The sequence below is a fragment of the Netta rufina genome (genome assembly GCF_964035555.1).
Source record: "Netta rufina genome assembly, chromosome: 1".
Taxonomy (NCBI): Eukaryota; Metazoa; Chordata; class Aves; order Anseriformes; family Anatidae; genus Netta; species Netta rufina.
The window spans coordinates 151946488-151961924 of record NC_140123.1 but is presented as its reverse complement, the minus strand read 5'-3'; the positions used below and the strand labels follow the sequence as shown (position 1 = coordinate 151961924).

General features: G+C 51.9%; 1 protein-coding gene across 22 annotated transcripts in view; it reads left to right on the top strand.

Annotated features, from left to right (window-relative positions):
• RBFOX2 (RNA binding fox-1 homolog 2) overlaps positions 1 to 15437 on the top strand; it is a 157873-nt gene that overhangs the window by 47443 nt on the left and 94993 nt on the right. Inside the window, exon 1 of one of the 22 annotated variants that reach the window (XM_084300259.1) lies at positions 3856 to 3868. The exons of the other annotated variants lie outside the window; for them this stretch is intronic. Within the exon in view, the coding sequence (XP_084156385.1) occupies positions 3857 to 3868 (12 nt within the window). The 5' untranslated portion in view covers position 3856. Of the gene's footprint in view, positions 1 to 3855; positions 3869 to 15437 lie in introns of those variants that run through there. 22 annotated transcript variants of the gene reach the window in all.

Genomic DNA, 15437 nt, shown 5'->3' with positions numbered 1-15437 from the left:
AGCAGTGGTCAAGTGTGGGGATGTGACTGGGAACCTCAATAAGTGATCTGTTTGTCCAGGAAAAAGCACGGCAATGTACCTCTGGTCCCACTCAAATGCCAAGTATGTAAGTAGATGCACTGGCTTGGTCTTTATTCTCCTTCCATATATCAAAACGTGATTGTCACAATCGTTTTTACCTAAGCTAGCACTAATTTCTATTTTTACAATTGATTGCTCTTTTCTGTCAAGATGAAACCTAATGCGGAATTGCTCATTTTGAATGTAACACTTCTTGAACTAAGAAATTGTTTTCTATAATTTAGAAATTTCAAGGGTGTTCTTTGGCATTAGCTCCGTGACGCCTCCTGCGTGTGTCATTCCATTTGAAATTCTTGGTGATCGTGTGTTGTTTTTTTTTGCCCCTCCGTTATGAAGAGGCGCTTAGCTAGCCACTCATCCTGCTTGCTATCTAATGTGATTTCAGTAGTGTGTAGCAGGCGCACTAGCTCCTACCCTGTCTCCAGCTTTATCTGCTAGAATGTTAATCCACAAGCATTTGAAATCATATGCCTCTGAGACACAATCAGCTAGAAACAGATAATGTCAGCTTGAAACGGTGCCATACCTGCTCCCCGTTGGCCCACTCAGATTGTTCCTAAATGGGTTAGAACTTCTTGAAATTATTATTATTTTTAACATTTGGCATTTTGAAATTTCTGTATCAGCAGTATTTTGGGGTTGAATATATGCACGTAACTGAGCAGCCACAATTCTTCTGTATAGTCAGGACTTTTCATACAGAAGGAGGTAGATTTGTTGTTGTTTTACCAGTGCCTCTTATTTTGCCAAATACTATGACACTAAATGTCTGGTTACTTGCTCCCTTTCTTTCTCTCTTCCCTTTTGTTATTTGCTACCTCTTTTGTTATTTTCCCTACCTCTCCAGCAAGCATTAGTGTCTTTGCAGGCTGTGTTTCCCCCTTTCACTTTGATTTACACAGCAGCCTTCCCTCAGAGATGGGCACGTGTTTCATTAGGCTAAAGCTCTCTGAACGTTTTTCTCTTAGCTCAGTCTATATTAATTTAAAAATGTTTTTCCTTCTCTTTTTAATCCTTTCTGAGGCAGGGAAGATCCCCAAGAGATCATGCGTATTTCCACAGACAGCAGCCTTCCAAGTTCCCTGGCATATACATCCTGTAAAGCGCTGTCGTTGGGATTAAGACAAAGCATTTGCCAAGGATCCTAGCTACCTGTTTCAGAAGCCTGTCTTAGTGATGTCTTGCTTTGTGTTTTTCTGGAATTAGACTCATTAACATCGTGTTGTCCTCTTGCTCCTTACAGAATATTTTGTGTCTTAGTATAAATTTTCTAGGAAAAAAAAAAGTTTTCAGTGGAAGTCTCTTACAGACCAGCTAATATAGTTGAAATTCAGTATACTCTGGAAAAAAAAAAAAGAAAAAAAGAAGCCTTGGGAGCACCCTCCGTGCTCCTAGGCATTGCTCTGAGCATCTGGGCAGCGCTCGGCTGAATCAGAGCAGCGGTGCTGCTGGAGGCATCCATCCTGCAGCTTGATTTCCCGACTGGGCGCTCCCCTCTCATTGCTTGAGCATATTGAGCGTTGAGAAACCTGATCTTGCAGTTCATCCAAAAGCGCCCCGGGTCCGGGGTTATTTCATCACCAGGAGTCTGCTGCTCTCAGTAATCTTCTCCTGTAGCTTCCATGGAGAGGTGATGGCTCACCAGCAGCAGTGGCAGGTGAGTTCCCAGCTGGTATTTGGATGATTCGAGGAGAGTTCATAACCCTGGCTCCACTTTGGAGCCTGAGTGCAACCTGGCCAGCCGTGGAGCAGCTAGGATGATTTCTAACCAGTCCCTGAAGCTGAAACTGAACTTTCAGAGTAAGGCTGTTCTTTCTCTTTTCTCTCCCTTGGAAGAGCCTGAAGGATGGCAGGAAGGGGGAGGACTGTGTGTGTGTGCGCTAGGGAGCTTGTTGCCCACTCTTCAGTTCAGTTTTAAGCACGCATCTTTTTCAAGTCTTTTATGGAAATGCACATGAAGTAAGATTAATTTGGGTTTGCTTGCCTAGTCCCTGTGTCTTCTCACTTCCTTCTCTGCACACGAGGAATCTCAGCTTTCCTTAAAATGATAGTAAGATCATTTTTGAATCAGCATCCTGGTTCAGAAGAAAATCTTGAAAATCTCATCGAGTATATTGGGTGCGGAAGTGCCTGCCTGAGTCTGCAGGTGGGTGAACTAGGAGCTTCCCCTGGTGTGAGAGCTTGCTGCCGAAACATTAACTGAAGCGTCGAGTCATGGCGTGAACATCAGCCCTGCTGCTGTTTTGCTCCTTTTGGAGCATTTAAGAAAAGACACGTGGGCCACACGCGTCGCTCTTTGGAGACCGTGCACCAGCTTTGGTGCAGTAAGTGATTTTGGGGAACATTGCTTTTCACCTTCCCGACCCGAACCGCTGTGCTGAGAGGTGAGAGCAGATGGGGAGGCCTGGGAGATGCCGGCATCGCCTGCTTGTGGCCGTGGAGCCCACTTGTTCCCCACCTTGTGGGGCCGGAGCGGGGCAGGCCGTGTTGCTGCCCCCTCTGCTTGCTGCCATCACGTCATCCGGGAGCAAAAGGAGTGGAGGTGAGAGGTGGAGGAGCACCCTTTCTCTCTCCTCGCCAGAGATAAAAATATTGCTTCGACGTTCATTTCCAAGGAGACCAGTGCCTCAATGAAAACACGATTTTTTTTTTTTTTCTTCTTTTTCTCTTCCCCACTTGAGGAGAGGCCAATTTTAACTTCGCATCTGGAGCCCAGCGAGGGAAGTCGATTCTTCATTTCGAGGCGGGGAGGGAAGGGGGGCACGAAACCCATTCCCTGAGCGTGGCAGAGCCGTGTGGCTGACGAAGGGGACGAGAGGCGACGCTTGTCCCTCGGTGCTGTGCTGAAGGCTTCACGGGTGCAGGACTGGGCCTGTCGGGCCTTGTCGGATGGGGCAGGAGCTCCTCCGGCTGGCAGAGCCGAAAGGGGAAAAGGGGTGGGAAGGAGAAGAGTGGGAGCACGCTGCGGTGAGGGGGTGCTGCCTGGGGGGAGCTCTCCCAGCCACCAACACCCGATATGTTTGAGGGGACCAGAGCTAGCTGCTGCTTTCCCTCTGGCGGTGGGGAGCCTGTAAAACTCCTACAGGTTAACCCCTTTATCCCAGAGCTGCTCTCCCCCCCCATGGCGTCTCCCTCGGCCTTCCCCTCAGCGCCAGGAGCGCCTCGCTCCCTGCCAAGGGCTGCTGCTGAAGCGTGACCGAGCGCTGGGTGCAGGTGAAGACGTGCAGCAGCCCCGTACCGTGCTGCACGTGGTGCCCAGGTTTAGGGACAGGCCTTGGAGAAGCGTGAGCGTGGGGACGGGGTCTGCTCCCCGCCAGCTTTCTGCCTCCTTGACGTTTCGGGAGCCCTGTCCTACAGGGAGAAGCGCGCTGGGGCGCCGGGAGCCGGGCTGCATTTATTGCTAACCCCACCCATCCCTGCCTCTTGCAAGAATCTTGCGAGGCCGAGATCGTGTTTTCAGAAGTAGAATGACAGAGAGAGAAATCCCCTGGAGGCAAATGCAGAGTGTGTGCTGTGCACGCCAGTGCAGACACACGGGCTGGGAACTCCCAGGGAGAGATTAAGTGCGAGAGCGCGGCGCAGAGCAGCCAGAGCTGGAGGAGGGGGGAGGAGGAGGAGGCGAGACGCTTTCTAAGCCTCAAACTGAGCCGTTCGGATTTTTTTTTTTATTATTATTTTTTTTTCCCCTAAATCTCAGTCTCGACAGTTTTCCTGAAGTGCCTCTCGCCTTCCCGGATCATCTCACTGCTGGGTTTGAGCGACCCAGGCTAACATGATGTACCTCTGGGTGAGTAGAGAGCTGTGTGTGCGGGCTTGCACACTTTGCACATATAAGGAATGGAAAGCTGAAGGGCTCCGCGCGAACACGAGCGGCCTTCTCCCTTCAGCCGAGCTCTCCCCAGCCTCTACACACAGCGGGCTTTGGTTTCCCCTTTAAAAAAAAAAATAAAAAATAAATAGGCTGTGCTGTTAACCGGGCGCTGAGCAGGCTTCTCCTGCAGTAAGTTCCTCTGGAGAGAACAGCTTTGGGCAGGTGCCCCACAGACAAAATTCTCTGTATAATGCTGCTCACTGGCTACCACCTGAGACCTGTATGTATTTTTTTTTTTTTTTCCCCAGTGCATGAGACTCTGCACCCATACGCCTCTGCTTTCGGGGCTTTTGGTGCTGCTGGGAGACATCCCAGGTTGAAGAAGAGCCCCGCCGGAGGGGCTGTGGGATGGCCGGGTGCGAGGAGAGGAGCGGGGCACGGCTACTTTTGGGAGCCGGGGGCCCCGGGGGCGGAGGGAGAAGCTGTTCTGACAGAAGTTGGACGCCAGGTTGTTTTTCCAGAAGTGGCACGTTTGCCGGAGTTTCTGGTGGGATACGGAAAATAATGTCAGGAAAAACATGTGTGAAATGTTATATAGATCCAGCGAGCGAAGGAAAAGCATACATCGGAGCAGATGCGTTGAGCAAGGACTGGAATTTCCTCTGGAGCAGCCAGCTGGTAGGCTGCTCCGTCAGGCTCCTGCGCGGAGCTTTGTCTGCTCCTGGGCACCCTTGAGATCAGTAGTTTGCCCTTGGGCTCCTCACCTAGATACACGGGGTTACGACTAAGCAATTCCAAAGTTTTTTTGCTTTTTTTTTTTTTTTTTTTTAACCTGCCCATAACTCCCCAGCTGAAGGCTCTGATAGCTGCTACTCGCAGAGCCTGCCCCCCCCGCCACCTCCCAGGAACAACCAGGGGTTTATTTTAACAACAAAACGAGCCCTGGGGAGCGCAGGCAGAGGGATTTTTGCTTCCCCCCTTTGCGTGCACACACTCTATCTTTGTTGCAGGGTAACTTGACTCTGCGCCGGGGTATGCACAGTTGCTTGTTCGTGTACAGCAGCCCTGCTGGCAGGCACGTCGCCTCTTCAACTCTTTCTCCCCCCCCCCCCCCAAAGCCTTGCAGGCAGGACCCCAGCTTTGGATTTGGGTTTTTATCCAGGCCGGCTGGGATTTGTGCTTCGTGCAGTGGGGAGGGGTAAGAAGAGGAGTAGTTCAGCCACGCTGCTGCTGATTTGAGCTAAGCAGAGGTGTTCCTCACCGGGCTGAGAGGCGGAGGATGCTGGCCGGGTGTCCTTCCTCCTACTGCTGGCAAGGGGGGTGCGAGAGCCCTGCTACAAAGCAGAGGGGTCAGCCAGCAGAGACCCTCTCCAGTGCAAAAGATGAAGTGCTGTCCCAATTCTTAAATGGGTTTTGGGGCACTTTCCAACCACCCTAGACTTTGGGCAGCACTTTTTGCCTTGCTGGCGTTGCAGTTAAACTTCCAGGGGAGCGGGGAAAATAAGTGTTAAATGCTAGAACAGCTGAGCGGGTTTAAAGGGCATCATCTGGGCACTGTGCCATGATAATTAAAAAAATAATAATTAGTAAATTTGTGCTATCTGGGTAAGATCTTTCTCTTCCCAGCACAAGTTATCCCGATACTTTCGGGGAAACCTCCTTCTCCCAGCTCTTTTCAGGAACCTTTTCCTCTGTGCCCGTTTGTGTCTCTGCTTTAAGCTCTTTTTGTCCCGATGGGCCATGTAACCTTTCGTGGTGAGAACGAGGAGCCCCGAGTGGTGTATCTGGCCTGGTGTGGGGTTTGCCATGCCTCGGCTGTGCTCCTTTCTTGCTCCCCGTGCTCACAGGTTCCTGCTCCCAGCCCCTTGCCCTTGGGCCGCCAGGACTTCGGCAGATGCACGGAGATTTGTACTGAGTCATTCCCTAATTCAAGGCATGAAGCGACATTAACGCGACGTTAAATTTGAGGTTTTAAATATGCAAGTCCTGAAATCCAGAATTAAGGTTCCCACAGCAACCGAACTGCTTCTCCCCCCCCGCTTAGGGGTGCACGTTACAGAATTATCCTCCTCGAAGAGACCTTGCGATACCGAAGGCTGTCACGTGTGACAAAGCATGCGATAAAAAGGAGAATGTGCCTTTCTTTGCAGCTGGAGCACCTTGTGGCTACTCGACCTGAAAGCACAGACTTACCTGCCCCATAATTACAACGCTCCTTCTCCCAAATGAAGCAGCTTTGCATCCTGGGCTCAGGCTGACATTCCTGCTTGCTGAAGTGTATTCCCTCGAGGGAAACTTGTTGCAGGATCCTCTAAATGAGGGCCTCGGAGGCTGCCGGGGGATTGTGGGCTGTGCAGACCTGGAGAGTGGGAAACTTTAAAAATATCTGCTGCGGTGACCTAATGCTTGGCATTGTGCGGGAAGTGAAGGCGGCAGACTAGCTGTGCCATTAAATATCAAGAGAGACTATTTATCTTAACACGTTTATCGTGTGGGATGCAGTTGTACGAAGCCTTTCTGAGGCAGAGACCGTATGAGAGTCTCTTTCTGATGCTGCAAACCGTTCAAGTGTGTCCGTTCGGTCATCCCTGCTGAAACTCGGGGTGGGAGCTGCTTGCATACGGCAGGTTTTGCAGAGCATTTTGTTTGTAGGGACCCACCTAAATCTACCAGCGTCTCTTCCTTCCTTCATCCCCTTTTGCCTGCGGCTGGCTGGGCTCCTGACTTGCTCAAAAAGGCATCAAAAACTCATCGGTTGTGCGGATGGGCTGTGGGGTAATCGGGGATGGGAAGGCCAGAGGGCCCTTGCTGCCATCCTGATGAGGCAGGGGGGCAGGCGTTGTGCTGGAGCAGGCTGGTTTGGGTGTGGGAAAAAGCATTCAGCCCTTCCGTGGATAAGAAAGCCCATTTTTTTTTTCTCTTTTTCATTTGTGAGCAGATGAATCTTTGTGTACTGTGAGTCATCAGATACAATCTAGAGTCATTTCATTCCGAGTGTTTTCTAAAGAGCATGATGTGTTCGGAGAGTCGCATGGCTGAATGTTGCCTTGCTGGAGGTCTGTTGTTACAAGGCAGGTTAAAAGGAAGGGGCAGCAGCCCTAGCAAGCAATTTATCAACCATCCTTCTCCCCTGCTCAAAGGCTGCTGAAACCATCAAAGCCAGGAGGGACCAAGGTAGGGGAGGTCCACGCTGTTGCTAGGCTTCTGATAGGAAAGCGCTGGAGTCGTCCCTCTGATCTCAGATTATAGTGGCTATAGATAATTTCCTCGTTTCTCACAGCCGTGCCCAGAGTACATGCTGAGTGCTCGTGAGAGGGCTGCCTGCCTATTGCAACCAGAAATGATTTCTTTCTCCAGAGCCCCGTGAAAGCGAAGATCTTACCTAGACCTACTAATTATCTACTGTACGCGCAAGAATCGGGCTAGCAACCTTGCCAAGCTCATTTCGAATGATTTTTGTTGGTTTTCTTCCTGGCCTGCCTTTTACTTGCCGTTCTGTCACTTGAAAGCCTCCCTTTGCATTCACTGGCATAAATTTTCCCTCTAGGCTCCGAGCTCATCAGCTTTACCACCAAGGGACTGGAAACCCAACCTTGCCACCAAGCCTGGGTCTTAGCAACGTGCTCTTCCTCACGCCACGTCTTTCTGTTGTTGTTGTTAGTATTATTATTATTATTATTTGCTGTTTCATGCGAGCTAGAGGCTGCCGGTGAGGATTCGGGTCATTATGCCGTGGCTTTCAAAGCACGCGTTTGATAGCAGCAGGGCAAGTGGCTATCTGGGAAAATGTCCTGCCTGCTCTGTTCTGGTGCCAAGCCTGGGGCAGCTATTAGGAGGGAAGTCTGGCTGTGCCTGTGGCTTTTTGGCTGGAACCTGTTGGGTAGGAATGGCAAACAAATGCTCCGGCTGTAAATGAAGCCAGGAAGGGCTGGAGAACGTGCAGCGTGGTCAGCCTGGAGAGGCGAAGACGTGGTGGCCTCCAGGAGGCTGCACGGAGCTTTCCCTGGGTGCTGCGCTCTTCAGGGGTCAGATCCGGGTGGATTTCTGTCAAGGTGGCAAGAAGCACCTCTTGTTCATTCAAATGCCAGATTTGGATTCCAGCTCCAGAGCAGGGTAGCCCTGGAAAATAATAAATTGGAGCTCATGCAAAGATCCCCGAGCTAGAAGCTGCTAAGCCGATTCCCCAGCCTGCAAGTCCCGGCGGTGCCGTACCGCGGCATGCATATGGAGCAGCTTGAAGCCAGAAGTAATATAGTTGTGTTTGTCCAGCACTGCAAGCGAGATAATGAGTTCTGCAGCTCGATAAGGTTTATTAGCTTTGGTGCAGCACCTCGTGAACGAGCCCGTACTGCTTCCAGCGCCGAGCTGCTCTCTGCACGGCTTCTTTGGGGACGTCGGCGCTGCGTGCCCCCCGGGAGGTGGTGTGACAAAGCAGCCCGCGTCTGTTTGCATCGAGGGTTTTATGCAGGCTTTGGGGATCTGAGAAAGGGAGAGAGAAGACTGTAGGATAGAGGCAGGCGGTCACGTTATCCGGTGTTATTAGGGGACTGGAGTTGATAATCCAGGCGATCTTTTCCAGTTCAGTGTTCCTGCAGGCCTGCAGTCCCAGAAGACGCCAAGGTCACTGCTGAGACAAGAAAGCCCAGCGCAGCTCAGGGAGAGGAGGCATTTCACATGAAGCTACCGGCTTCAGAGAAGGGAGATTAGGAATCGTGATGATGGCGTTCTGCACGCTACCCCTGATTAATATTAAAACCAGGTAAAAATGTCACATTGCCAGCGTATTCAGGAATGTGCTTCCTTGATGAGTCTAGCCAAAAGAATGGCAGGGATGTAGGCTGGCCGAGCTGCTGGGAATTTCTAGCGCAGCTCTTCTGCCTGTCTGCTCCCTTCCCTCCTGTCCAAACAGCGAAGAGCACGGGGGGCTCTGCTGTAAAACTGCCCAGGTCTTGTGAGACTGACAGGGACTGAGTTCTCTGCGAGTTGGTTTTCCACAAACAGCCTGTTTATCTTGGAAGGAAGAGAGGAAACCTGAAGAGAATAAACCTCAGCCTTCGAGTTCCCAGCTGAAGGCCTGAGGAAAAGCACAGATAATAGCGACTTGAGACTGAACATCTGTGCTCCTTGTACTTCCCATGGTGCTTATTTGCAAGTCTTAATTCTTGCAGCACCAGAACTTCACCCCTGTCCTAACCGCTAGGGTTACGATGATGGTCTTTGAGTGGAGCTAGATTCGGATGACATTTTTGCAAAGCCCCAAGCAGTCCATGTGGGTATCAGCTGCATGTGCGTGTATGCTCCCCCAAAAAGATGACTGTTGGGGTTAGCTGGAGGAGATATCACACTCCTCCAGCGAGGGCTTCTTGGTGCAGCAGGAGTCTGAGCCAGGCTGTAGGGTCAGACCCTATTTTCTTTGGGGAGCCCTACCCCAAGGTGCAGTCCTGGTACACCCCACAGCTGCTCACCGAGGAAGCTGGCTGCGTGGATGGACCAGTGCAGATAGCTCCACGCTGGAAACGAAAAACAGGTTTGCCCAAAATGAAGAAATCAGTCGAGCGTTTGCATTGTGTCCTCTGGTGCTAAATTCTTCTGCTGAAAGTGTTAAGGATTCCTCAAAGCTGTGAAGAAGCTTAAGCAAGTAATTAAGTTTCCCTTGTCTGTCCCTCAAATTTAGGTTTCATTGTTCTCAGAGGCCTACGTCTCATGACTAATATGCTGCCTGCACAATGCTGTTGATGATTTTTTACCAGATGGTTCTTGGGTCTGTAGCTGAATCCAGGGCAAAGGCAGTTAGTTTTTTCTCCTACCCGAGTGAAGCATGCTGTCCCCCACACAATGCTCTAATTGAGTCTTGGACATTAAGACAACGATAATGTGAAAATATTTTGACCAGATGACAATTATCTTTTTTTTTAGAGATTCTTGGGGATTATTATTCATCGTGATTTAAGGAGCTGGCATTGGATGATACTGGAACACTCCTCTGTACGTTTTTTTTTTTTATAATTTATAAATCATCTAGTGTTGAAACGGAGTTTAAATGCATAAAAATGCTGAAGTTCAGCTATGTATACGTGGCTCGAAAGTAGAAAACGCGAGCAGTGTGATCTGCCTGCTGCTGTTTTTTTTTAACTTTCAATTTCTGTCACGACAGCCTCCCTTCTAGTCCGTCCTCAGTCACCGTGATGTCTGCTTCAATCCGTGCTGTAAAAGCTTCTCCTGGGAAGGTGGCAAAGCCTCTTGGGCAGCCCAGGTGGGGTGCGTAGCTCCAGCAGGACCGTCTCGGTAACGCACATTTCTCTTCAGATGGAGCACAGAGTCCGGCACAAAGCGGACAGACTTTGCTGGAGCGTATATAGCGTGCGTATAACTCCTGGTTTTAAACATCTTCAGGCCTCAGAAACGCTGGAGAAATACGAGATGCTGTAATGCTTTTTCCTTGCGTGTGGGGCACGGCTCTCCCATGCAGCTGTTGGGAACAGGTGTGTGATAAACACCCCTTCCCTCTTCAGCCGAGCGGGGTGGTGATGGATGCCGCCTGATTTAAACATACGTGGTTTTCCTCTCCTGCGAGAAGAAGGACTTCAAAAATAGCACACGTGTCTAGGAAGAACCGAGTGCCTTGTCCTGTCTCCCTCCTTCCCTTCCCCCCTCGGCTACCCACTCAAATTACCGGCGAGCGTTGGAAACTTCGGGGCGGTGGGCTGGAGGTGCAGCTGGCCCGCATGTGTTGCACCAGCTGTAATGCAAATGATACGTTCTGAAAGAGGCTTTTCTCACTTTTGTAAGTCTTGGATATTGTTGGGCGATGGGGACGTGCGACGATTTGTCTCGAAATGTGTGTGTGCTGCTACGTCCCGCCGAGCATACTGCTCCCTTTGTTCCTCCTGGGCAGGAGACGGTATCAAAACCCCATCGCCCGTCTGCGGCGTGTCTGGGTGCAGCTGGGACCGGCCTCTTGGCTTTCCCCTCTGGCCAGAGCCCTGGCTTGGTAAATCCTCACTTTTTTTCAGACCATTTGGACCATTCGTGGCACACTGAGGTTCTCACCTCTTCTTTCTTGAAGCCGGAGCAGGGAGGTGCCCGGCCGAGCTGCACGCTGATGGCCCGGGGATCCTGGTCAGCCCTTCTGCTCCTTACCCAGAGCAGTGAAAGTCCGGGCGCTGGGGCTGAGTTGTGCAAAAACAAAAGCTGATGCTGATTTAATCCCATTACATTACGTTGATCTCTCAACCACTGGACTCTTAGTAGGATTCCAGCTTTAATCCTGTAAGGATCAATCTGGCCCGTTGCTTTTCTGTCCTGATCCTAAATCCCCCTTTAATCTTGTTAATTACACCAGGCCTTCTTTGGTTTCATTTTTTTTCCCCATGTGGGCCAGCGAAACCGCATTTTACTCCACATTTTCCACCTCTGACCTGGTGTTTTCACCCTTTGCCAGCCCCGTTGAGGAGCTGATGGCTGATTTCACCATCGCAGCCGTGCCACATCAGCACGATGGGGGCTGCTGCTCGCTGCTTCGGGCTCCCGCGAAGCGAGGTGCTCACCGTGTTGCGCCGAATCCTTCCCGCTTCCCATCAGGATTTATTTATTTTTATTCTTTTTTTGGCCCCATCTGGTTTTGGTCTTGTGCCGTCTGAAGGAGAGGGGCAGCTGTGGAATACGAGAGCCACTTTAGCCTCTAAAAAAATGGAAGGGGAAAGGTTTCCCTGAGCAGAATGCCGTTAACTGGCACCGAGGGCTTTGGGGAGAAGGAAATTTCGGGAATATAGAGCAATCCTGGGGGGCTGAGGCAAAGGCTCTGGGGGGGAGCTGTCTTGGGACAAGGCGGTCTGGCGGCCTCCAGATCTATTCCGAGGGTCAAGGAGGACTTCAGCAGCTTAAATCGGCCCTTTTTATCTGCACGGGGGTTCAGTGGCTCCAGGAGCAGGGTCCCTTCCGACCCAAGGCTCTTTATCTTCCCTCCGAACCCGGCGCTGCCTTTTCTGCGTTAACACGCGGCCAATTCCTCGCTGTGACAATCTGCTCCTGGCACCCGCGCTCAGGGAAGCTGCCTGCCCCGAACGTGTTCATCGCCGGCATTTCCTAGGCTGCAAAGGAGAAAACCGACCCCAAATCGCACCTCCGTTTGTCCTAACTCGATGGAGAGCCGACGGCTCATCGCCGGGACGTGCCCGCGCTGGGATGGTGACCACCCTGCCAGCTTTCCTCCCTTTCTCTCGCAGCCCTGCTCCGCCTCGCGCAGCAAAATCTGCTTTTTCCACCCTTTTCGGCCAGCTCCCGGCTTCCTCCCCTCTCGCCCAAGCACCGCGGGGGATGATGAGCTCTCTCCCCCGGTGCTTGGTTTTTGGCAAACCCTCAGAGCCGTGCCGGGAGGTGGCCGTCGTCTTTAAGCAGAGGCGGGCGTTTGCCCAGCAGCCGGAGGGTTAAGGGAATCGCAGGAGGGTGACACGGTGCCTGTGTGCCATATTTCTGCGTGTTGCCAGTAGCGAGAAGGGGGGAAACTTTGATTTCTAATCCGCTTTGGAGGAGGCTCCGTATCAGGGCTGCACAGAAACATCCAGTCAAGCAGCTCCTTTATCATAAAGGGGATTTTAATTAAAACTGTTCTCGCATCATGAGCGGAATGAGCGTCAGTGCCAGCCAGCCCTGTACTGGGCATTTATCTCCTTCAAACCACATTACCAGTAATTGCCGCATTAAATCAAAGTCGAGGGAGATTACAGGGCTGAATTGGGCGGGCGGCTGGTGCCGGGGCAGGGAGCTCCGTGCTGCCGAGGCGCTGATACGGGAACCCCCTCGCCCCCGGCCGCGGGTGAGGGTAGGAGGGCTGTAGGATGCCCAGCAGCCCTTCTCCTCGCCACGATCTCGGAGGAGCTGGGCGCTTGGGAGCCTCTGAAGCTGCCGCCGTTTCCCTGTTAACTTCCTTCTAAACCAAACAAAGCGAAACAATCACAAAACAAACCCGCTGGCTTTGCCGGCCCAGCCCCGGCCCCTGTTCGGCTCCACCACGGCCGTTCCCTTTTGTTCGCCCTCTGCCTCCTGTTCCAGCCCTGAAGCTCCAGAATAAATCCTCCTCGTGTGGCCCTTTCTCCCTCCCCTTGTCACGGCTCCACCGGGGAGCTTGTAACCGGGTCCCCTTCTGCCTCGAAACGGGAGAGCCTCTCCCCCCAGCGAGGACTTGTATCTTCCTTGACCCGTGGCTCCTTTGCCAGCTACGGCTCATTAGTCGGTTTAATTATTTTCCGAGGTTTCTCGGCATCCTGTTGTCTCCAGCTCTGGAGCAGATGTTTGCCGCCGCCTCGTCCCTGCGCTGTGACCTTGTCGTGCGGCTCCAAGCCCCATCCGAGCGGCACGGCGGCGCTCTCGCCTCCGCTCTCCAAGACCTCTGGAAAGGCCCTGCCCTGCCCTGCCCGTGCCAGCTTTTGGGCACGTACGGGCTGGCCGAGGTAATAGGATCTCGGTGGGCATCGCCTGAACTACCACGGTGCGACAGCTGGATTTGTAGGGGCTGTTACCGGACCTGCCCTGTGCTTGTAGGGAAGGTAGGTCGGGAACAAAGCATGCAGATAGCGTGTTTTTTTTAAAAAAAATATTTTATTTTTTCATTTAACCATCATTTTCTTTGCATCTTATGGTGGCCACGCTTCCATCCATTCTGAAATTCCCTTCCTTTAGGGTTTGTGTGTCCACCACGCTCCCCTTCTGTGGAAAAAGGTCTCGTTCACAGGGCTGCGCTGAGGACCAGGTAACGTATACAAAAAAGGATGCTGCAGCTCAGCCTGCCTGCTGAAGCTGCACTAGATTTTGAAGATTCACGTACGTTTCTCCGAAGCTATCTGGCTCTGAGCAGTTGCAGGAGGTGCGCCTGCTGTGCCCCTTAAGAGCCTGAAGTTGCAGCTTTCGCTTCATTACAGCGTGAGCTGGAGATGCAGCTTAAGTGTTGCCCTAGTTTGACGCTGGCCCGCGCACAAATCTCGAGCTCGAGATAAGTGCTTCTCTTAAATTCGAGCTGAGAGACCCGCAGGGCTGCAGGCTGAGCGCTGCCGATACCCAGGCTGATAACACGGTGGGGCCGTGGGGTTAATTTCTGCGAGCCACGAGCGGCCCCGCTGCGGCGTCACTGGGGAGGCGTGCGGAGAGCACGGGCCAGGTCTTTGGCGAAGGTTTCTTGAGAGTGACAGAAAACAGAGGTGAGGGTTTTCCCATGAGCCAGGAGACCATCCCCTGTGCTGTCCGGCTTTTTGGGGAGTGGTAAAAAAACGATGGCAAATCCGGGGGAGTGAACATGTGAGAATGGTCGTACAGGTCACGGGGAGCCGCTGAGAGGTTGTGTCTAGGTGGTGCAGCCGGGGAAGGCCCTCGGTGGTAGTTGTGTGGGGACTTCAGGTGCTTTGGGTTGTTTTTGAGGTTCCTAGAAGGCAGAGCCAGCCCACAGGGAAGTGTTTTGGGCTGAGGGGCATCAGGCTGCCTTCTGTCCTCGCAATTCTTGGGGGAGGAGCGCGTGGAGCCACCACCTTATGTACCAAAAGAAGACCGCTGAGCCCATGTCTTGGGGCATTTCGAGAAAAAAAGCTATCCAGAATTTTGGGTTGCGATGGTTCCTGCTTTCTCCGGAGTAAGTAGGTTTCCCAAACAAACAAGCAAAATCTAGGCCTCGCTGCCTTCTGCTCTTTTTGTCTTGGAGGCAGAAGGTGATGTGAAGACTGCTCCTTGCCCGTGTGCTGCCGTGGCCTCAGCGTGCCTCTTCTCCTCGCCGCAGCTCTCTGCTTCTCGAGTGAAACCACCAGAGCGGGGACACAACATCCCCAGCAGTAACTAGCACCTCTGCCCGAGAAGAGCAGTCCCGGGGGTGACTCCCTTGCATTAAGGCACGGCTTGCTGCTGTCACCATTCATTTAGCAAGTCTGACTTTCCTCTTTCAGGGTAAACTGCGTCGTTCTTGCCAAACCTCGGCTTTGCGTGCTATTTCTGGATCCTTTCTGTGCACTCAGCAAATGCACCGAACTCTTTAACTGCAGCACTTCTGGTATTTTGCTCTCCAATCTCTTCTAAGCTGGCTGCAAGTTTGAAGAGGTTGGTTTTTTGTTTTTTTTTTCACCTTTTTTTAATGGGAATGGAGAAAAAGCAGGATTCGTCAGGGGCTGAGCCGTCGAGCAAGATTTTAAATAGGGGCTGTCAGAAATTAATGGACAGCTGTAATTCCTCTCTCCTGAAATTGTCTTTGCAGATTATGCTGAAGGTGTCATATTCTATATGCTGCCATGCTGGAACCGTTTCCAAACGATTTTCGGAGATTTACTCGGGACCTGCTGTTTCAGCAGCTGAAGGACCTGCCCGCGCGGCGCTCTCCGATTCCTCAGCCTCCCCCCTCCCCAGTATCTCACGGAGACCGTGCTGCCCGTTTTTTTTATTTCTCTTTCTACTTCCACTCAATTAAGAGCCGAGCTTAAGTAATATTTTTGACATGTTTTGTCTTCTGCTTGCGTGGTTGCGGCGTGTGGGCAGCTGCTCTTCTATTCTGGTTGAACCAATTTGGGTAGGG